This window comes from Pyrus communis, chromosome 17, assembly GCF_963583255.1.
Source record: "Pyrus communis chromosome 17, drPyrComm1.1, whole genome shotgun sequence".
Classification (NCBI taxonomy): Eukaryota; Viridiplantae; Streptophyta; class Magnoliopsida; order Rosales; family Rosaceae; genus Pyrus; species Pyrus communis.
Window position 1 is genome coordinate 335,666 of NC_084819.1, and position 22,216 is coordinate 357,881.

At 38.0% G+C, this 22,216-nt stretch overlaps 3 protein-coding genes across 5 annotated transcripts; 2 read left to right on the forward strand and 1 right to left on the reverse strand.

Annotated features, from left to right (window-relative positions):
* The first annotated feature begins 664 nt into the window (after window positions 1-664).
* On the forward strand, window positions 665-6,272 carry LOC137722724 (dihydroxy-acid dehydratase, chloroplastic). The gene is made up of 14 exons (XM_068461796.1): window positions 665-1,292; window positions 1,570-1,641; window positions 2,221-2,268; window positions 3,264-3,418; window positions 3,518-3,712; window positions 3,786-3,897; window positions 4,028-4,097; window positions 4,196-4,254; window positions 4,392-4,515; window positions 4,613-4,683; window positions 4,929-5,030; window positions 5,267-5,347; window positions 5,687-5,845; window positions 5,931-6,272. Exons 1-14 carry the CDS (start codon window positions 720-722, stop codon window positions 5,979-5,981), a joined length of 1,872 nt encoding a protein of 623 aa, XP_068317897.1. The 5' UTR covers window positions 665-719; the 3' UTR covers window positions 5,982-6,272.
* Window positions 6,273-7,511: 1,239 nt separating this feature from the next.
* Window positions 7,512-14,385, forward strand: LOC137723444 (uncharacterized). Of its 3 annotated transcripts, none has more exons than XM_068462641.1 (9): window positions 7,512-7,672; window positions 9,358-10,391; window positions 11,037-11,700; window positions 11,811-11,903; window positions 12,325-12,516; window positions 13,328-13,425; window positions 13,616-13,715; window positions 13,835-13,933; window positions 14,079-14,385. In XM_068462641.1, the coding sequence occupies exons 2-9, from the start codon at window positions 9,361-9,363 to the stop codon at window positions 14,139-14,141; spliced, it is 2,340 nt and encodes a 779-aa protein (XP_068318742.1). In that variant the 5' UTR covers window positions 7,512-7,672; window positions 9,358-9,360; the 3' UTR covers window positions 14,142-14,385. The 3 variants fall into 3 exon arrangements, with proteins under 3 accessions (XP_068318742.1, XP_068318743.1, XP_068318744.1); XM_068462642.1 differs by having other exon boundaries at window positions 11,814-11,903; XM_068462643.1 differs by having other exon boundaries at window positions 11,040-11,700.
* Window positions 14,386-16,368: 1,983 nt separating this feature from the next.
* On the reverse strand, window positions 16,369-20,633 carry LOC137722270 (3-ketoacyl-CoA thiolase 2, peroxisomal). Its single transcript, XM_068461236.1, has 14 exons — window positions 20,392-20,633; window positions 20,075-20,151; window positions 19,860-19,944; window positions 19,581-19,707; window positions 19,389-19,487; window positions 19,217-19,284; window positions 18,963-19,070; window positions 18,801-18,878; window positions 18,578-18,707; window positions 18,399-18,495; window positions 17,737-17,860; window positions 17,546-17,654; window positions 16,914-16,997; window positions 16,369-16,819 (listed from the first exon to the last, which is right to left on the reverse strand). Exons 1-14 carry the CDS (start codon window positions 20,470-20,472, stop codon window positions 16,707-16,709), a joined length of 1,380 nt encoding a protein of 459 aa, XP_068317337.1. The 5' UTR covers window positions 20,473-20,633; the 3' UTR covers window positions 16,369-16,706.
* Window positions 20,634-22,216: the final 1,583 nt, after the last annotated feature.

The window sequence follows — 22,216 nt, forward strand, 5'->3', positions numbered from 1 at the left end:
TTTGAACTATATTATTGTTAGCTCATTACGAGACTAAGCATATCCATTTCCCTTAATGTAGATAATATCGTTTGTTCCTAAAAAAAAAAAATTTGAATGATTAAACAATTTTTTATTCGAATAATTTTTATTTTATTTTTATAGAATGACCTTCAAATAAAAATTGAGATATTAAACGGTCCAAATTATAAAATTTCTACGATTAGATGTATTATTTGCTGACGGAGGATTGAGCTTATCCTAAAACAATGCAAGCATCTTCCAAAATTTAATTGAAACTTTGAAAGTGAATGCTCCCACGGCCGCCCCACCCACTCTGAATGGGATAGCAATAAAATAAAATTGTAAAAAAACCTGCCACGTCTCTACTCTCTACTACCCGACGCCACGCACGTGATACATAGAACGCACGTGCCAGAGTTAGGCCAGTATTAGCTTTCCTCTCGTCCATTATTGCATTGCTAAATGGGGCATGTGACGTATTCTCATTATACTATTTATCATCATTAAATGAATTTAAATTTTAACATTTATATAATAAATAAATTCAAACTCATTTAATAATTATAAATAAAATAATTAGCATGCACAAAAAAAAATAAAAAAACTCTTCCTTAAAACCCTTTTTGAAAACTCCTGGTACCAATCCCCTTCCTAAACCCAAACGCCCAGACCTACCTCCACACTCCACACTCCACACTCCACACTCCACAGCCGTGATGCAAGCCAATCTCCTCACTCCACCTCCACGCCCCGCCGCCACCGCCACCGCCTTCAAGTCCCTATCCCCATCACCTCATGGGCCCCGCCACCACCGGCCCCCATTCTCCGTCAGAGCCTCCATTTCCGAGGCCGCCCAATCGCCGCCCTCCATCACCATCGACTCACCCCCGGCCACGGCCCCGAAGCAGCACCAAAAGCTCAACAAGTATAGCTCTCGCATCACGGAGCCCAAGTCCCAGGGTGGGTCCCAGGCCATTCTCCACGGCGTGGGGCTCTCCGAGGAGGATTTGAGCAAGCCCCAGATCGGCATATCGTCGGTCTGGTACGAAGGGAATACCTGCAATATGCACTTGCTGGGCCTCTCGGAGGCTGTGAAAGAAGGGGTCCGAGAGGCCGGCATGGTGGGGTTCCGGTTCAACACGGTCGGGGTCAGCGATGCAATCTCCATGGGCACCAGAGGAATGTGCTACAGCTTGCAGTCTCGAGACTTGATTGCCGACAGCATTGAGACTGTTATGGGCGCTCAGTGGTACGACGGCAATATCTCCATTCCTGGTTGTGACAAAAATGTGAGTTTTTTTTTTTTTTTTTTTTTTTTTTTTTTTTTTTTCTTCCAAATTTACTATATTTCTTATTGGTATTGTGGATGGAAATGTGGGTTCTGTGCTTAGTAGTATCAGAGCATTTGTAAAGCTATGTTTTCGATTTCAATTAGCAAGGATTGTCTTTTTGGACACTAGAGACTCTGTATCTTAAGAGTAGGCACCCGTAAACGTCCCATGATTCTTTCAAGTACTGTCAGTTTTATTTTCTGAAAAGATCATCTTCTGCTCACACTTCTTGCAGATGCCAGGTACAATTATGGCAATGGGAAGGCTCAACCGACCAAGTATTATGATTTATGGTGGAACTATTAAGGTTTGAGTTCTCTATTTGATTGATTTACTGAAAGTGCGAGTTATGTATTAATTCTTGTTTCGTGTATGATTAGCATTCCATTTTTCGTATATTATTTGATTCGAGATCAAGTTCTCAATGATTTTTCCGTATCTTTATTTAGGATTGATCTTGCATGAGATAACAGGTTTATGAGGGAAAGCTGTATCATTCACTTGAGCATGTTTTTCCTCCATAGTCAACGTTTTTTGCATATAAATAGGATTTTCTTCTTTTCTCAATATCATAAGGTGTATATAAATTAAGCTTGTGTTCTGGATTAAATTTCTGAATCTATGTACTTTCTGGATCTGTACTTTGTGTGTGTTGCTACGAAATAATTTCTCCTATTATTGGAGTCTGTGGCACTAACCTACAATAACTGGGAATATATTATAACTTCTTTACCATACTACTATCTGATGATTGATGTTGTGTGATTCTACATCATAGTTGCTCTCAAATTAATCTGCTTGTTGTTATATTCTTTTCAATAGAAAAATATGCGGGCTATCAGTCATAATATTTGTTTTATTTATCTTTCTTTTGTCTTTCTTGCAGCCAGGGCACTTCCAAGGCAATACTTACGATATAATATCTGCATTTCAGGTATGCCCTCTAATTTGAGGTTTGAATACTAATGTCAGAGCAGCCTACTTTTGGTTCTGCGTATAAAGATCTGTCCTGTTAACTTTTTTTTTTTGTATTTCGTAAATATGGTCTTGTTTTCTTTTTGATTTTGTTTCTTTGGTATAAGAAATGGTGTGCGTTTTCTCCCTTTCCATCTCCTTTGTGAAGCCGTCAGTGAATGTGACAATGTTGAAGAAAATTTCTCGTTTATTCCATTAGATGCATGAAGGGCCACATTCTGTGTCTTCCACAGTATTTTTGATTTCTTTGGTTTTAGCATTTCATTTTGGTAAGCTTGTTTCCAAGACCAGTAATGTAGTGCAGCATGCAAGTTCAATTAATCGTCTAAATCACCAAAAATGTCTAGATTCTAAGTTTTGTTTGCATTTGGTACAAATGGCTGTTGTTCAATGTTCTCATTAATAATATTGCTAGTATCCATGTTAAGATTCATGAAGGTTGATTGGAGAGGGATGGTCACACAAAATATGGTAGGGCAAGCCTTCCGTGTTGGGAATGTTTTTTGGTTATCTGAATAATAAACTCCATCCCTGAATGGAGGGCTGTGGAGAGCTTTCAGGGCGGTTTTTTGTTCAACTGCATGTTTAGCATGTCTTTGTTTCCATGAATAGAACAGGATGATCTGGCAACTGCTTGCTGATGTGTGTAAAGTAAACTTCCTTACACCGTTACTGTAGAATATGTACTTGTTTGAATGAAGAGTACTTTCTACCTCTTTACCCTGAATGTAGAAATTTTGAACTTATTCTTGCTGTTAGTGATTTTAGGTTCAAAGTCATGGCGTAGAATGACAACCCAATCTTCATTTTTTTTGTCGATAATTGCTTATGTAAATGCTGTTTGCCTTTAACATAAAAAGCTGCTTCAGAACATAAATTGCTATGTTCTCAATGTGGCAAAGTCAAAAATTATTCGTAATAGATTTTTTTTAATACTTTTGACTGATATCGTAGTGTTATGGAGAATATGTAAGTGGATCCATAAGTGATGAGCAACGAAAGAATGTTGTCCTTAACTCTTGCCCTGGGGCTGGAGCTTGTGGTGGGATGTATACTGCTAATACGATGGCTTCTGCCATTGAAGCTATGGGAATGTCTATTCCTTACAGGTAGAGATGCCTTTGGAACAGAATTTAATTTAATATAATTTCTGTAAGCAATCAAATTTTTATTTTTGCCCTTGTTGTTTTTCCCACCTTCTCCAAAAGCTCTTCTACGCCTGCTGAAGATCCATTGAAACTGGATGAGTGCCGATTGGCTGGGAAATACCTCTTGGAATTACTGAAAATGGATTTGAAACCTCGAGATATTATTACTCCAAAGTCACTACATAATGCAATGGTTATTGTTATGGCACTAGGGGGGTCGACCAATGCTGTTCTGCACTTGATTGCTATTGCAAGGTGAGAAGCCAGATTCTCCAGGATACTAAAAATTGTCTTGCATGAAAATTTCAACTGACAAGACTCTTGGCAGGTCTGTTGGTTTGGAATTAAATCTGGATGATTTCCAGAAGGTTAGCGATAAGGTTCCATTTCTTGCAGACCTGAAGCCTAGTGGCAAGTATGTCATGGAGGATGTACACAAGGTATCCTTTCTTGCACTCAATGTAACAATTGGTGGCATATTTTATGTGTATATGCCATTTGTTTTATTAGTTATAGCTACATTTGGTACTTATTTCTCTTGAAAAGCAAGGTAATGGTTTTCTTTAATAGATTGGAGGAACACCAGCGGTCATTCGGTACCTTTTGGAGAATGGGTTGTTACACGGGGATTGTATGACTGGTATGGATTTTCAGAATCTTCATATTGTTTGCATCTTTGGAATTAATAGTTTAAGTTGTAATGCTTATAACATTAACATAAGGACATCTATTCTGTAGTCACCGGAAGGACAGTGGCTGAGAATGCAGAAAGTTTCCTTCCTTTGGCTAATGGACAGGTAAGATAGCTCTCTTCTCACAAATTAACTGTGTTTTCTGTTGAATCGTGTGTTTGAATGAAGACCAACATTAACATGGTTGCCTCATGCTTTTCTTTTATATTCTTAAATTTTACCTTTTCTTCTCACTCATTCAGGATATAATAAGGTCCTTGGGAAACCCTATCAAGAAAACAGGCCATCTGCAAATATTATATGGAAATCTTGCACCAGAGGGTTCTGTAGCAAAAATTACAGGAAAAGAGGGGCTATATTTCTCTGGTGCTGTTTTCTGTTATTTGTTTAGTAATTTGTTTTTCTTTTCTTTTTAAATTTAAAATCCCCTTAACTGCTGAGTTCTTTATTAAAAATACTCCAGGTCCTGCACTTGTCTTTGAAGGTGAGGAGTCAATGATTGCAGCTATCTCAGAGGATCCTATGAGTTTTAAGGTTGATTATTGTTTCATGATTGCAGTTGTCTTGGAAATAATTTGTTCACACCCTTCCAATAGAAAATTTTGGTCTTTGATAAAACAAAAATTCAACATTTCCGTAGTGCTTGACAATCTTAGTGAGGTTTTCTGTTTGAATTCTAGGCATATTACTTTCTGCATCTTTGTGTTCTACTAATTAAATTGAATTTGAATATCGAAAAGGAATATCTAAGTTCTTGTATTGTATTTATTGTCCTTCAGGGGAAAGTAGTTGTTATTAGAGGAGAGGGGCCAAAGGGAGGACCAGGCATGCCGGAAATGTTAACACCAACCAGTGCAATAATGGGCGCAGGACTGGGAAAGGTACAGCTGTTCAAAATCTATTTTCTGGCTGTACTTGCTTTAGTTATCCAACTGTAATGATTTTGCTTCACACTATTTGTTAATAGTGTTTTAAATAAAGCTAATGATTATGTTTTATAAGCAATTAATCCCAGCATGGCCCCTTCAAGTTCAAGTTACATTGCACTGCTTTAGTTGGTATGTAGCTATTGTTTCCTAGTAGATGTTTAATTGGATATTGCTTTCCGGTCTTGCAGGAGGTTGCTTTATTGACAGATGGTAGGTTTTCAGGCGGTTCGCATGGATTTGTTGTTGGCCACATATGTCCTGAAGCACAGGTGTTTTTAACTTTCCATTAATGTCATTTGATTTTAGCTTTTACATCTTGATAGGTTGCGTCTCCTACTTAACCAATTATCTGTGTGTGTATTCCTTTGATTGCATTTTTCCGCGAGCTTCATGTTAGTGAATCTACATGAAAACTTTGGGTACTTTGATTGCTACTTAATGTCAAATAGTTCTTGAAAATAAAAAATTAGTCATCTGTTCCACCAAGAAAATGAAAAACTAATGTGCTACAGCAATGAAGATTATTTACAACAAGCACACAAGAAAGGAAAAGGAAAAAAAGAAAAGAAAAAAGAGTGCTCATGGAATGCATTGTGAATTATTTTCAGGAAGGTGGTCCTGTTGGATTAATTGAGAATGGGGACATCATCAATGTTGATATTGCAAACAAGAGATTAGATGTCCAGTTAACCGATCAAGAGATGGACAGGCGAAAGAAGAACCATAATCCACCGCCATACAAGGCTAACCGTGGAATTTTGTACAAGGTATTTGAGAATCTTGTTCTGCAACCATCCTTCCCGTGTTATGATTGTTATATTAATAGAAATATATCTTCTTCTTTATGTGCAGTACATCAAGAATGTGCAGCCGGCTTCAAAGGGATGCGTGACTGATGAGTAACGATGAAGAATATCCGTAGACGGGGTATAGAGTGTGGTAGCAAGCTCAAATTGGCAAACCCCCTTAGGATGTGTGCACTTGGGTGTAGCATATGGCGGCTCTTGTAGGATATTATGTCCAGTCGGCTTTGTACCGCTTCTATCTTATGTCGTATGTTTGTGCGTACCAATTTTGCTGGTTCTAGGTTTTTCAAGCTATCCTCTAGTTTTTCAGTTTTTATTTCTGTCTGTCTGTCTGCTATCTCCAACAGAACTTTATTGGTTAATAATCAACTTTTAATCTCAATTCGTACCTTTTACACATCTTGTTTAATTTTGGCCGTATGTTCTGTTTGATTTATTTGATTAGATGACCATAAATAGAGGTGTGTGAGTAGCCAAGTAATCATTTCATACAAGTTCATTGGTATATTCTTTTGAATAACAAAATAATAATTAACCTTTTAGAAAAAATATTAAATACAAAATAAAATAGTCAATTAGCACGCGCGTAAGTGATAACAGTAAGGGTGCTTTGTGAGAGAAATTGGAGAGACAAAGAGAGATGAGTTTGACCAAAATTTCATATAGAGAGTATCGAACGGAAAGTTTCATCTAGAGAGTATCAAAGGGAAAGTGGTGAAGTGGAAAATTAAGAGATTGTTTGGTATTCTATTAAAAAAAATTCGTCACTTCTCAAAAATTTATTTGGTATAAGATTTGAAATTGTTTTTGGATCTTAAATTTAAAAACAAAAAGATCCAAAAAGAAGGCGGGAGAGGAAGAAAGAGGGGAGAGGAGGAAGTAAAAAAAGAGGGATCAGAGAAGGAGAAGAGAGAAGATCGGATGATATAAAGAGGAGGAGAAAGAAAGAAGAGAAAAAGAGAAATAACGAAGAGAGTGGATAAGAGAGAGGAGAAGAGGAAAAAAAGAAAAAAGAGAAAAGGAGAAGAGAGAAAAAAGAAAAAAGGGTGAGAGATTCGGAGTGAGAGGGGAGGGAAGATAGAGAACAAATAAAGGAGTGAGCTTTAAGTTTAAAAACTTTAAAAACTCACTTTTGTTTTTAAAGAATAAACTTTTTTTTTATTTTTTTTTAAGTTAGTCTTAAGTTCGTTTTTTGAAAATAATTCTACCAAACAAGTTTCTAAGGTGTAAAACTTGAAAAGCGTTTGCTAGTTTAAAAAGTTGGATTCAAGAGTTCCAAACATGTCCTAATGTTTTTTTATTTTTTTTATTTTAAAGGCAAAAGTGAATCAAAATGATAAATAAAAAAAAAACTAATTTGTCCCCAAATATTTTAGTATATAGTTTAGTCCAACACTGTACCAAGTAATTCATTATTCCTATCATGTTCAATCCAAGCTAAGCCAATGCAACTTAGTCCATTAAGTTAATCTAATCCGAAATTGTCTGTCCTAACAAACGGGGCTAAAAGATTGAGTGCATTCTAATATTTGGGCCTCCGCATCTCAAAAGGCCCGCCAGGTCGACCCACAGTTTAAGAGAGAACCTTAAAACCGACCCGACCCATTTTCCGTGGACAGGGGAAAGAAGGCTGATGGTTCGGTTCATCTCCCAACAGAGACCGAGATTCAATCAACAGAGAGAGAGAGATTGGCCACGACTGCATGAGTCCATCTTCCTCTCTTCCTTCTTCTCTTCAAAATCTGGGCTTCTCTTTCGGATTTGAATCCACGACAACGAAAAATTCAGGTTTTTTTTCTTAATTTTTATTTTATTTTGTTTTAATTTAATTTTTGTTTTCAGCTCCTGAATTTTAAGTTCTTTCTGCCTGATTCGTTTCTACTTTTCCCATTAATTCACGTCGTGGCTGGTTTCCATCTGATTGCAATTTTGTATCTAAATTGAGAAACTTGATGTTAAATTAGGTATTAATTATGATTTATTTTTAATATTATGTCTTTTATTTTTTTATAATTGTTTAATTCTTAATTTTCTCCCTTGTTAACTGATTGGGGCTAGATCAATTTTTCTTTCTTAAAGTTCAATGCTTTATGTTTATTTCATAGAATTTGGTACTGTTTTAATTGCTTTCATCTTTATTGATTTATGATTAATTTATAATTTGTTATTTCTAGTATCATGAAATGTGTATATAGTAGTTATTTTGATGTTGGTTAACAGTTGTTCTGAATTTCGATGTCTACGTATAAATGAGACTTGTGTGTTAACTCTAGATGATCTATTTCATTGGGCACCGGTTAAACAGGTATGACAATGAATAAAGCATTTCATTCTCATAGAGAATGTAGATTTGTTATATGCAAGATTAGAAATACATTATTACATGTACGTTTTGATTTGATCACTTTTTGAAGTTTTGAACCTTTAGCAGAATCTTCTTTTTCATGTTAATGCCAGCCCCTTTGGGATTGTAGGCATGTAGAGGGATTGGGAGGCACTTTTAACTCTCCTAGTTATTAAACTGCATTCCTTGGTAAAGGTTGGTTTGATCCTAACCATGGAATATTACAAGCTGGGCCATGAATCCATTCCTAATTTACTTTTGATGAGCTGTTGACTTTGCCTAACTTTAACTATCTTGAATTTTCAAGTTCGTACTTCATAGAGGCCTCTCACAACTTTTACAAAGATATCAAATTTATAGGATCCAGCTTCTCTCCATTTGCAGTACCTAATGGCAGGGCAAGTTAAATCTGAAGAGTAAAATTCACCACCGGGGCCTGATACAGTAGTGCCCTCACCTTGGAAAATTTGGATTCAGCAACTGACCCTTCCATTTGCTGGAAAAGGAGGATGAGTCTTTTGACTCTTTTCAAGCATCATACGGTTCTCCATTAACAGGAGAATATAGTTACCTTTTCCATTCATGAAACCTGTCACTTCTGCCACTTAATCTTCAATGACGACGTTGTTCTATGTCTTGGGCCATTACCTATTGTTGTCTTGTTGTAGTTTCCTTCTTTGATATTTTACAGTAACACTTCTCTTCCAATCAAGTTTAATATCAGTTGTCTAAGTCCTTTTAAAATAATTCCCATCAATAACGTGTTCATTATGTAATTCTGGATCTGTAGTGTACTGCATAAAGAGACAAATGTTGATACTGTGCTGCGTAACTTGTCATATAAATGGCACTTCTCCACCCACTATTCCTAATAGTTATTGAAAATAAAGAAAAGGAAAAGGGAAACGATATTTTTTACTTCTGTTCTAGTAGGTGCTCAAATGCTGTGTTTCTTACGGAAAATGTATCTACAAGCAGCTGGTTAACATTTTTTTTTTTCCTATGATTCTTAGTAATGTTTTTTTTATGCGTACTTTCAATTTATTTATAGCATTTACAGACAAGAATTCTTGAACCAGTAGCAGTTGCTGACTTATTTGATTTTTTAATTATTTTAAACTTGGTGCAGATTATGGAAGACATGGACATCGATCAGGTAGTGGAGGTACCTGACACGCCGGATAGATTAGCTTCGAGACACATTCTTGGCAGAGAATCTGTTGGTAAAGTCAGTAATTCATCATTTGTTCATGACTTGAGTAATCCAAACCTTGTGGATGAAAAATATGTCAATGGGCCAAAAATCAGGGATAATGGGCATAGTAAAAGACTAGTTATACGTCCTCCGAGAAATCTTAGCAATCTTGACAGTAAGAGTTGCAGTAACTCTAATGTTGACAATTCATCTGCTTCCAATAATACTCCCATTTTCCGGAGAGCTACAGTGAGCAAAAGCTCCAGTCATGAAGCCAAACATTGTACGGGAACTGATAATGTGGACAAGGGAAAGCCTATGAGAATCAAAATCTCTTCCAAACCATCTGCTTGCCAAGGAAATACTTACTTTTCTGATATAACCAAACAGAATGGTTACACTCAATTACCTGAAAAGGATTTTCCACTTGGTGAATCAGACGACCTTGTAGCCGAAGACAAAAGAAAAGGGCAAGTAGTATCAGATGGCAGCTCTTTGGTAAATTGCATTCCAAGTCATTCAGAGGGATCCAGAAATAATCTCAAGGGGAAGGAAAAAATTGATGATAGTGCATTTAATGGTCTGGGTTTAGCTTTGGCTCTTGGCAAAGGAGTTGATCCGTCCCTTGATCCTCAACATAGGCAACAAAATCATGTGCCTCTTCATTCTGTTACCCTTCCGAGAGCCAGTGGCCAAAAAAGGTTGGTACGGAATGGGTGTATTTCCCCCCATAATATAGCAACAAGGACTAAACAGTTAGCTGAAAAGCCTAACGATAGTTCCAAGGATGTTGAACAGAGTCATTCAGGGAATGTGGATTCCAATGGTTCACCATATGTCGTAGACATAAGTGACATAGTTTCTGAAGACAATAATAGTGAAAGAGTGAAAGGGAAAGGGAAAGGTGTAATAATTCATTCTTCTGAACCAAAGGAGAATAATGCAAGAATTATTCGTACATCTGGCAGGTATTTTGTTTACAAAGCTATTTTCTTGGTTAGATGCTCTTTTAAGTAAATGTTCTGGTTATCACTTTCTTAATGAGTAAGATATATATTTCAATACCTGGTTTAACGAAGGCTGAAGAATTTAAAGGGTTGCTGACTGGTGGTTACATTTTGGTTTACTATTTAAGAGTGATACAAGGGGTTTGCTTCTCAGATTGTCATAACCTTGGCCTTCTGTTATTTTGTTAGTTTTGAAAAAGCGCAGTTAACCGCACTGGAGCTAAATTCTACATATGTGTGTGTGTGTTTGTCTACATGTGTGTGTGTGTGCGCGCGCGCATGTACATTGGCTTTGATTGCGAGATCTACAACTGAAACTTTCTAAACATGTATATATGTGTCTATGTATTTGTATAAAATTTCTAAGTTCGTGATGTGGCAAACCATATTTCATTATCATTTTCTTCCTTTAATAGTTTTGGGCAATGATTGCCAAAACCGCAGAAACTCGACAAAAATAACCAGATGTGTCTCCAGCCGACGATGTTAAGAATTTCTTTTTTCCTGCTTGATTGTTGTTGCCAACAGTGTTATTACTGGCGTATGCTTATTGTTTGTTTTAACCAATTCCTTGCGACCTTATGGCATGATATTTTGTTTTTGCAGCAGTCTTGTGAATGATAATAAAGAAGCTAATGGATTCAGTGATCTTGGTAGCGATTTCAATGGTGGCTGGAGAACTACACGTAATCGTTCAAGGCAAATAGATCATTTCTTGCCTTATTCAACCGAGCATTTTCCCAGGAGAACCAACGGAGTTGGAAACTTTATCAACCAACATCAAAATAGGGTAGATAGGAGGGATACCAGGAGTCGAGGAAATCAAAGGACTGAAGGTTTTGTAGAAGATCTAAATGCAACTCAAACAGCTTCAGGGCATGTGTCTGAGCTAGGCCGGATTGCTGGGCCATCTCATGCAGCAGAGACAGTTATTAAAAGGCACAAGAAACGGGGATTAAGTTCTGGAAGTCATGCTGAATGCTCTTCATCGGTGTCTGGTGACTCAGATATTGTTTTTCTTGGGTCATCCGAGGCATCGGAGAGTTTAAAGTCATCTAGGATCCAGAGACCTCAGTTTCAGGGGGCATCAACTCGAGTTATTGAAGTTGATGACTTGTCACCTGCTGCAGGGCACTCTGTCGCTCAAGGTATCAATTCCATGAATGACGATTTTGATGCAAGGGCAAGACAACTAGAAGCTGATGAGATGTTGGCTCGTGAACTACAGGAACAATTATACCATGAGGTGCCCATTGCTGGAGGTGGCGAGGTCAGTGCTTTGTTGTGGACCGGGTTGTGTTTGTGTGTTTGTATATTTGTGCATGTGGACATTCAGATGCTTGTCTTTTACCAAGTATTTTGTATCTGTTCACATTGTAGCAGGTTGATGAACATCTAGCATGGGCACTGCAGCAGCAGGAGGAGAATACTTTAAATACTTATTCTAGAGGAAGTCACAGTTCATCACATCGTGTGAGTGAGCCTCTGTATTCTCTGTAGTCTGTTGATAGCATGGTTTACTAATTATAAGTGCATTTATGGTGACTTCCACATGATTATTTAGAACTATTCTGATACACATGGTTGTAGGAATGATATCATATCACAGAGATGAACAGATCATTTCTGCTGTGCCAGAGGCCTGGGCTTCTGTCCCTAGAACTGAAAAAAGAAATTATTTCTTGTTCATGCAAGCATTCTGAAATTCGGTCATTGGACAAGTGGTTCCATATGTCGTTGTTTAACTTAATTGACTTTTTTTTTATTAATTTCCTGTTTTAAAACCAATGCTTTTGTGCCTTAGAAAATGGACATTTATTTCTCTATGAATGACTATGATTTATGCTGTTTGGTGGCGGTATTTTGTATTAATTTTTTTTCGTATGTTATGTAGAGAGGCTCAGGAAGCTTGCATTCAAACAGACAGCCCCTGCCAGAATCTTTACAGAACCATTTCAATAGGAGAGGAACCCGGGCTCGAGACTCTTCCAGCATGGCACAGTTGAGGACTCGCTTTCGCAACCAGTCTAGAGTACCAACTAGAGGTAGAAGTCGGCGATTTCCTTCCGACATGGATCTAGAAATGGTAATTCTTTTTATCCCGTTTATTTCTTAGAGCCTGTTTGAAAAAGATCAAAAAGAGAGGAGAGGAGATAAGAAGGAGAAATGAAAGAATTTAAAGGCGAGAAGAGAAACAATAACACACAATTGTTTATAAATAAGGCTAAAAACAATTTTAACGTTTTGTTGTTTCTGGTTTTATCTATTCCCTTCCGTGTTTCCTCACTTCTCTTTTTCTCATCTCTAACTCTCCTCATTCTTGTTATTTGGGAACCAAGAAGAAAGATATTATGAAACGGATCCTTACTGCCTGTTTCTTGCTTGCTGTGTTTGATGATTAAATATCCCTTGACGAAAATGGAACCTCTGATTGTCTACTTTTGTTCGTTTTGATCTGATGATCAAATTCCCCTTAAAGGGATTGAGTTTTTCTTTTGAATTTTTTGAAGTGTCATGCGCCCTTAAACTGGGTCTTCGTTCTAATGTCCCTTTAACTTTGAAACAATCAATGTCCCCCTGAACTTTAGGTTGTCCTAAACAATGCCCTTCACTAGCTTAAGCCGTCACGGGAGCATGTACGGGTCACATGAAATGACCAGTCATACCAGAAAGTTATTGAATAACAGGCAGGTACCATGTGTGAAAATTTTTCACTCTCTCCGCAGCCACTCAACCTCAACCTTCTTCTAACCCATCACCACCATACTTCCCCATCTTGACTCGCCCCAACCCCCTCCCCAACTTTCTTCCTCCGCCACACATCGCTACACCTTCCCCTGCTCCCTCTGTTGTTTTTTTTTTTTTTCCGTTAAACTAATTTATGCTATTCGATGCAGACATTTAATGTATTAGAAGCTTTAGAGGCGGCTGTTGAGGACTTTAATGATGTGGGACTGAATGCTCGCATGCTTCGAGTTCAGAGGGATTTCAATGAGTAAGAGTTTTTTCTATTTAACCATTTATGTCTTGCTTATTCTCATCTGAGCCTTGTATCATGCTAGACTTTAAAATGATACTTCTTTTATCAAACGGCTTCTTACATTAAGATTCTGGGCATGGTTAATTATTTTTAAAATCTCAATTCAAATACCAGTTAACTTTTGCATCTTCATTTTTTTTTTCAGCAATGACTACGAGATGTTATTGGCACTTGATGAGAACAATCATCAGCATGCCGGTGCAACAGCACATCAAATTAATAATTTGCCACAATCTACAGTTCAGGTAGGTGGAGTAGAAGTTGAACAATTATCGAGCTTCTTGTGGCGGGCAATATTCCCAGCCATCGTATCTGCATGTTTACCTGCTGTGAAGTGATTGTTTGTGGTTTCTTTGTTGCACAGAGTGATGTCTCTGAGGAAACTTGTGCAATTTGTCTGGAAACCCCAACCATTGGAGAAACAGTACGCCATCTACCTTGCTTGCACAGATTTCACAAAGATGTAAGCACTCCAAATTCTTGTTTAATTAGCTTTCTCTATGCAAATGAAGCCATCGAATATCTTAACTCTTGTTTTTGTTGGTTTCCCTTCTTGCTTTCTCTCTCTCTCTCTCTCTCTCTTCCCATCTCTTTCCCGTTTCATTCAGTGCATTGATCCATGGCTCGGTAGAAGGACTTCATGCCCAGTTTGTAAGTGTTCCGTCACCTAGGTTGCACCGCGATTCACCATTCAGGTTAGCCTGTGACAACAGCATCTTAATTATGTTTGTGGGGGTCAAGGCAGTCGTGGGTTCATTTTTGGTTTTCTTCTTAAGGATGTTCTTAAGAACTTGTTCAGGTGGTAACATCTGGTCTTCTGCTCATACCATAAAAGAAAGCTCAACTATGCCTGTGTAGCTCGATACTCGAGTGATTAATTTAATTTCCAGGCCTGATTAGCTCTGGTTTTTCGTATTTAACGTGCTGTCAGCATAAGTGCCGATGCGTATGAGTATGAATCCAACCTCATTACTGGATCAATGCTCATTTGTGTTAGGAATGCCCTGATTGTTTGGAATTGGATAGGGTAAAGGTACGCATAAGCGTAGTATTTTGGCATTGGCGAGCATTGTCCGATCTGCGCTTCCCATATGTTAGTTTCTGCAACATCTTCGCCGTCGCAGTTAAATTCCACAAGCCACAAGCGGATAAAATTTCAAAGTTGGTTAACAAATTAAGTTAAAACTGTCTACGTGGCACATATAGCATCCATATGACGCTTGTATGGCACACACCGTATCAACAGTGAACATCATTTGTCCCATGTAGACGTTTTAATGGATTTCTTAGAACTGACAGTGGGGGCGTAGTGAGAAGAGTGTCAAGGGGTTAACAAACGAACATTTGAATTTGACGGGATTATTACGTTGGACTCGAGTGGAGTTTTTAAAAGAGAAGAAAATACGGGCCACGAAAAGTCAAGGTCCTGCGTTCGAATCCCCCTTCTCGTAGCTTAGTGTAGATTATCTGCACTGACCTCCACTCCACGCTGCTTCATCTTGTGCAATTCAATGATCAAATGAGGCCTCTTACAAACCTTTGCTCAAGTGTGTCTGCAAATTCAAATTTCATGTTATAAAATTACAGTTGATTTAAGCATATTCGAAGTTCATAGTTTGAAACCATAATTTTTTCTCGCGCTACTACCAAATGCCATCACATTCTCTTGTAGCCATCGAAAGCAAACAGAAGATAACAACGACATAGACACCTCGAGGCTCGACGGCTACACATTCCTTTTTCCTCCGAAAGAATGATTAACAACACTAATCCTCATTAAAGCACTAGTGAATTGACAACTAACTACCACCTCATTTCAAGAGTTACGTCACACCTCGTAGCAGCACCCAGTGACAAGGAAGAAAAACGTATCTAATTCACTAACACTGAGTGACGAGGAAGAAAACGTATCTCACTCACTCATGTTCTTACTCGTGACAGATTAGTGTGTATCAAGGGAAGAAATCCATCATCATCCTATTTTCCTCATCAACTGCGGACATCAAGCCACCTTTGACAGTGGAAGAATTGGAGTTATTAACTGTTTCTACGTCATCGGAGGAGCAATAGCACTTTCTTTCATTATCTGAAATAATAAGAATACAAAATAACTCTCACTATTTTCTTCTCCTTCTCCCTAGCCTTGATATAGCTAACTGATATTTTTCTTCTCCATTCCCCTTCGTCTTTCTTTCCTCTCCTCTTCCCATGTCTTCTTCTCTCTTATTTGAACGATTGTCTTACAGGCATGCCTTTCAACCTAATAAACCTATCAAGTCACTTTTTTTTACAAGTTCATAACAGTACGAGTCATCCACTCAAACCAAATAATAAATGAAATACGCGTGACCATTCATATGTACAACACTTGGAGGTTTTTTTGCCTCGTTGAGAGGGGTTAGCCAAATCATGCCCCACCATTACTTTAGTCAAAAGTAAATGTTTCACTCCGCAACAACTTGAATTATATAAATAAATAATTAATTAATTATTGAGCAAACTTATATAATTAAAAGCCTTGCCTATTTGCCTTATCTTTTAAACAAGGCAAAATGGGCAGGCAAACCGCCACGTTAGCCGTCAATGTACAAATTTGCCTTACAATTTTTCAATGCTCCAACAAATTTCACCTTTCGGCTCCTACTTCTATATCACTCTGCTGTTTGCTTTGGAATGGAATTGGAAGGCCGTGAACGAAAAATCCCACGTTATCCTTTCCTCGCAAAATTCTCACTTCCTCCCAATTGATATTTTGGAGACGTTTTCGTTCACTATTGTGCCAATAGCGACATAATTTCATGTAATATTTTCATTTCATGCTAATCTACTTGAGTTACAAATTTTTGTAATTTATTTATGTCCGCCATAAATAATGCAATATTTAACTCGTTATACATGTAAGTCAAACTTGAGACATTATATAATAACATAAAAAGGATGAATGAGTTCACCATCACATTTTAAATACATAAGAATATTTTGCTTCACCATGATATCTCAGTATATCAAACATTATTATGAGGAATTGCAGAGACAAACTCTGAACATAAGATAAACAACAGCACAGATCGAGCCCAAGGGGAAGGAGATCCCGACAGAGTACGCATCTCATGACCTATGAGAGTAGATAACCCAATATAAAAATGCAGCAACCTTATTGCAACGCTTCATTATAATTATCATTATAACCCTACATTATTGATAGGAGCGCGACGATGTTCGATGGATAATTCCTTCTACCTAGCATCCTTGGACAAAAGATGAATGTGGGATTCAACTTTGCGCGCATTACACAGTCCGTCGACAGAGTCCCCCCTTTCGAAAACAGCTGCTGCCCCCATCCCTGTGCCTGCATTTTCCAAATAACATCTGTTGTTGATACTTGAAACGGGCAATAATATCAATGCTCCCGCACACAAAAAAGAAGGCGAAGAATCATTTACCTATGCACATTGATATCACTCCAAAGCGGCAATCCTTTCCACGTCGCTTCATCTCATGCAATAAAGTGGCAACAGTGCGAGCACCTGCAATGGTCAAATGAGGTCTCAGTACACTCAGACAAACTTTTGCTTGAGTAATTAGATCTTTGCTAACAAATTCAGATTTCGTATTCTGAAAATACAATTTTAATAAACAGTTTAATTCATGAATTTTGGTATCTATTAATATGTAAACTTCAAAATTCCATTCCGGACAAATTTAACAGACAATTTAATCTGTTAGCAAACTGAAACCATTCTGTTTATCTTTTACAGATACGAACGCTATACTGAAAACCACAGAGAGGCAATAGGGAAATCTAATCGAAAACAATCCAGAACCTACAAGATCAAAGAAGAGGTAGAAACTAAATATATAGGGTTTAAGCATGGAGCAGCTTCCCATTTAATTGAAATAAAACTCTGGTTACTGGTGTAAGAATAAGGGTAATTACAGTTTCAGAAATAGTTGCTAGAGAAAATTGGGATTTTATTTAAAAATTAAACCCTTCAGGATCCAGTAACCTATAACAATACTGGAAGAAAGTAAAACAGTGCAGTGAGCCATACAAAGTGGAATATTAAGTATGTACCTGTTGCACCAAGTGGATGCCCAATGGCAAGTGCACCTCCATTAACATTGATCTTCTCTGGATCAAGGCCCAACTTGTTACGGCAATATAGATATTGGGATGCAAAGGCCTGCACAGCGGGGCATTTTTTATGTTAATTTATACTTGCAATGCCTAAAATCAGATGCAGAGATTCTACACTGATTTAATACCTCATTTATCTCAAAAAGATCAATATCATCAAGCTCTAAACCAGCAGCCTTGACTGCAGCTGGAATTGCAACAGCTGGGCCAACACCCATGATGGCTGGATCCACACCAACAGCAGAAAAACTCCTGCAGAATAAAAACAGGGCAAAGTTATAAACTTTCAAAATAGTGCCAGCTCATTTAGATTAGCTTGGGAGGCAAAATAAGTCTATTCAGAACTACAATCTAATTTTAGAGGAAGTGAGATCCATTCAATGCCAACCCTCAAGTTCTGAAATCCTATTCATACGCTTTTAAGTGAATAGAAACTGATTAGCTGTGAGCCTGTGAATTACAGACTTATGTAACGTAGAACCGAGTGCCATTTTGGTTTATCCCAGAAAAATTGCTCGATTGAAAACCCAGGTTCAGAGCTTTAGTAGATATAAAGTAGCAAATCCTATAAGCATGCTGATAGAAATAAACTAGCAAACCCCATAGGTACAGAAAAATATGCTGGGTACTGAGACCTACAAGGATAGACACTTCTGAGCCTGCTTGTTGAAAAAGTAAGGGAACATTGGACTCCCCAAATCTTAATTTCACCAGGCCGAAATTGCAGGTTAAATTAAAAAAGGGTAGCCCCTACTGTCCAATAGACGCACGACTTCAACGAGAAGCATACCTGAATACACCCAGAATTGGCAATCCTTTTCGCTCAGCAACGCTTCTCTTCATCAAGAGAACAGCTCCAGCACCATCACTAACTTGACTAGAGTTACCTAAAAAGGGTATACCAAATGATGATATTGAATAATGCTGATACTTTTTAAATAAATTGATTTATCATTTGTCAGAAGGTACCAGCAGTGGTGCTCCCATCTTTCTTAAAGACAGGCTTCAACTTCGCCAGGTCTGCCAATGTTGTGTTCCGAATCCCATCATCAACAGAAATTGTAACAGGTTTCTCCTCACCAGATTTTGGGTCGACAATCTATTGTAATCACTCAAATCAGTGCCACATAAAGACCATGAATGCCCTTGCACAAATGGATGCAAACATAAATCTGCCAAAACTGTACATTACCTTGGTGGCCACGGGAATAATTTCGTCTTTAAATTTACCGGTAGCAGTAGCAGCAGCTGCCTTCCTATGAGAATCAACCTAAAACAAGTAATTTGAAAAATCAATAAACATTGACAAAGCAAAGTACAATACACACCAAACAGAAAGATTTATTCAACTTACTGCAGCCTGATCTTGCTCCTTGCGTGAAACTCCAAATCGATGAGCAACATTTTCTGAGGTGATTCCCATAGGAAGAAGGCAATTCTGGGCTTGTTCAAATATCTTCACCTGACCATCATGCAAATTTATTAATTTTACAATCCTGTTAAAGACATCATTTGTGCAAGGAACTATTTTTCTAAAACGGAAACAAAGGACAAAAATGAATGTGCATGAGAGAGAGAGAGAGAGAGAGAGAGAGAGAGAGAGGCTACTTTAGGGTTAACTGATCCTTCCCATGCCATTGGATTTGCAGTCATAGATTCCAACCCAGCCCCAATTCCTGCATGACATAATCCAAGAAAAGGTAAACTAAAGATAAGGATACTTGTCTGAAGCGAATCGATCCTGGGACAATTACAAAGAAAAACCTCGAAAAAGACTAACCAATATCGTAAAATCCTGCCCTTATAGACGCAGCTACATCAGCAACGGCCTGAAGCCCAGATGAACATTGTCTGTTCACGGTTCTAATTGGCACAGTCTCTGTACATTATAGCCATCATGCGCACGAGTAATGATTAACAAACAGTTGACACACTTAAGGATCATTACATTTGCTTTCGGGGTAATACACACCTGGGAAGCCAGCATAAAAGGCAGCCATCCTGCACTCACTAGCTCTTTGAGATCCTGGAGCCAACACTGTACCCACAACAATATCTCCAATTTCACTTGGGTTCACATTGGTCTTTTCTACAACTGCCTACAGCAAAGCAATTATCGTCCCAGTAAGAAAAAAGATATTCTTTCTATCAATTCAAGATAACAATAGTTCATGGAATAATACTTGTTCCTACCCAACTTCACCAGAAACAAAACAAGAATGCAAAACCGAAGATAATGGTAATAACAAACCTTCAAAACAGGTGCAAGAAGATCATCAGCATGAGTATCCTTGAAGCCGCCGCGTTTCGCCTTGCAAATCGGAGTCCGATAAGCTCTGCAAGCCAAAAATGCTCAGAATTGTCACCCCAAAACACCTCAAAAATCTCTACGAATCGATACACATACAAAATTGAACCTGATCGAGGAGCATCATATCATATCATTTGGGAAAGTAAAGAACTTACGCAACAATCACCACATCATCTCCGAACACGTTTGTCCTCGCATATGCGGCGCTGTCCCCAGCCGCACATGCCGATGCCTGATACCAAAAATACGCAAAACAAATCTCCCAAAAATTAATAAACCGCCATTTATTCCAGTAGTCTGTAGGAGAATGAAATTTGAGTCCGAAATCCGTTTTATCAAATTACAGAGCTGGAATTCGATCGATTTCAAACCTTTTATATATATATATATATATATGTTTTGTTGAATCAAATCAAATTAAGGATGAATCGATCTTTGGGGGAAGACGAAGAGGAGAAAGAGAGAGGCTTACGGAGAGAGAAGAAGAAGAGTCGGCGGAGGGAGGGCGGAGGTGGTCGAGCAGAACACGCTGCCTGTTGATCGCTTTCTCCATTTTTGGTGCTTCTGCGTCTTTGTGTCTGGTGTGAAGGTCGAAAACTGGGTGAGATAGTCAGACAAGCAAGCAAATGAAGGGCAGCGTCTGTTTGGTATTTATACAAGTGAGAAATGCCGCCTCGATCCTCGGCCCGGGCGGTTCAGATCTGTCTCGGCCAATGCATAGATGATTCGGTTTTCTCACAATTATTAGATTTTGTTAAATTTTCAGGTGTGACGTACAAGTATTCTGCGAGTGTTTCACTTCCACCCTTCCCTTCCGCGCGTGCTTTGCATTTTACATATATTTTTTTCTTATTTTAACCTTCTGTATCTTACGAAGGATAACTGTATTCATATTTGTCAAGAATTGAAGTAAGTTAAGGTAAGTTTAAAATCTAAAATTTAAGTTTTACTTTAATGATTGACGTAGGTCTAATATGAGAAGGACAATTTGGGTAACACAAACACTTTTAGTGTTTCAATCATTGAAAGAAGTATTATAGAAATTAGTCCATTTTGCTTAATTCAAATAAACATTCTTATTGACCGTCTTCAAAAGGTTATACATAAAGTAAGTATATTGCGATTTGATGGACATTGGCCATCAAATTTTAGGCTCATTTTCGTCTTTCAACTGGAAATTATTTATCGAGTTAATATAACATGGTGTAAAAATTAGGGGAAAAAAAGCGGACAAAATAGGAAGTTGCTCCAAAGTACGCGCTTTGGACGGGCGTGGGCTTTTTTTTTTGCAATATGAAAGCGAAAATATGGGAATGCGTGCCCGCTTGTAAAATGGAAGATAAAGATGGGGATATTCATTTTATCCTTCTAGAAAACAGTGCTATCACAAACTAACAGACAAAATCGTCCGCCCTCCCACGTCTAATGTCTTCATGTAACCTCCTGTTTTGTGTGATCACGGTTAAAACACATCAACATTTTATATTATTTTTTTATAGAGATAATAAGACAAAACTAAATAGTAATATAAAATGTTGAGGTAACTTAACCGTGACCACACAAACAGGAGGGCACCGGAAGTGGGAGGGCAAGCAATCCTTGTCCCAAACTAACAGCTCAACGTTGTTAAGATATAATTATAAGGTCATCTTCAACCGAAAGATGGCCACATGGCTCGTTTTAGCCATATAGACCTTCAACAAATTAATATTATAATGAACAATGCAGAGTCATATTTCTTACCATCTCCAACCAAGAGCCAAATGGTCATAGGGCTCGTTTTAACCCTGTCACAAAAATCATCTCCAACCAAGGGCCAAACATAATTTATTATTTAAATTTAAAAACTACAACAACTTAAATTTAAAGTCCATAATCAACATTATCTTCATCTTCCACCATTGCAAGAGTATAGTCGGAGGTAAACAACTGTCGTTTTAATCAAAATAGGCCTTACTTATTGAACTGTAATCCGAAGTGTTCCTTTGCATATTTCTATCATCCATCTTTTCTTGTATTTGTTTGGCCCGTTCTTCATGTCTATGGTTCTTTTCTTTCGCGACAAAGGCATTTTGTTCCGCCATTAATGGCAATGAGGCCGCCACTTCCTGTTGAACGACGTAATCATCATTTGCCTTGCCCTTTTCCTTCAACCTTTAGGCCTTATTTCGTTCCATAGCCCTAGGTATAGAACCTTCACCCGAAGACGGATTTTCCACCCTTGTTTGTTGAATGGTAGGAGATCCATCTTCATCCCCATCTACAGCTAAGGATTAAGTTTCGAACACCGACGTAAG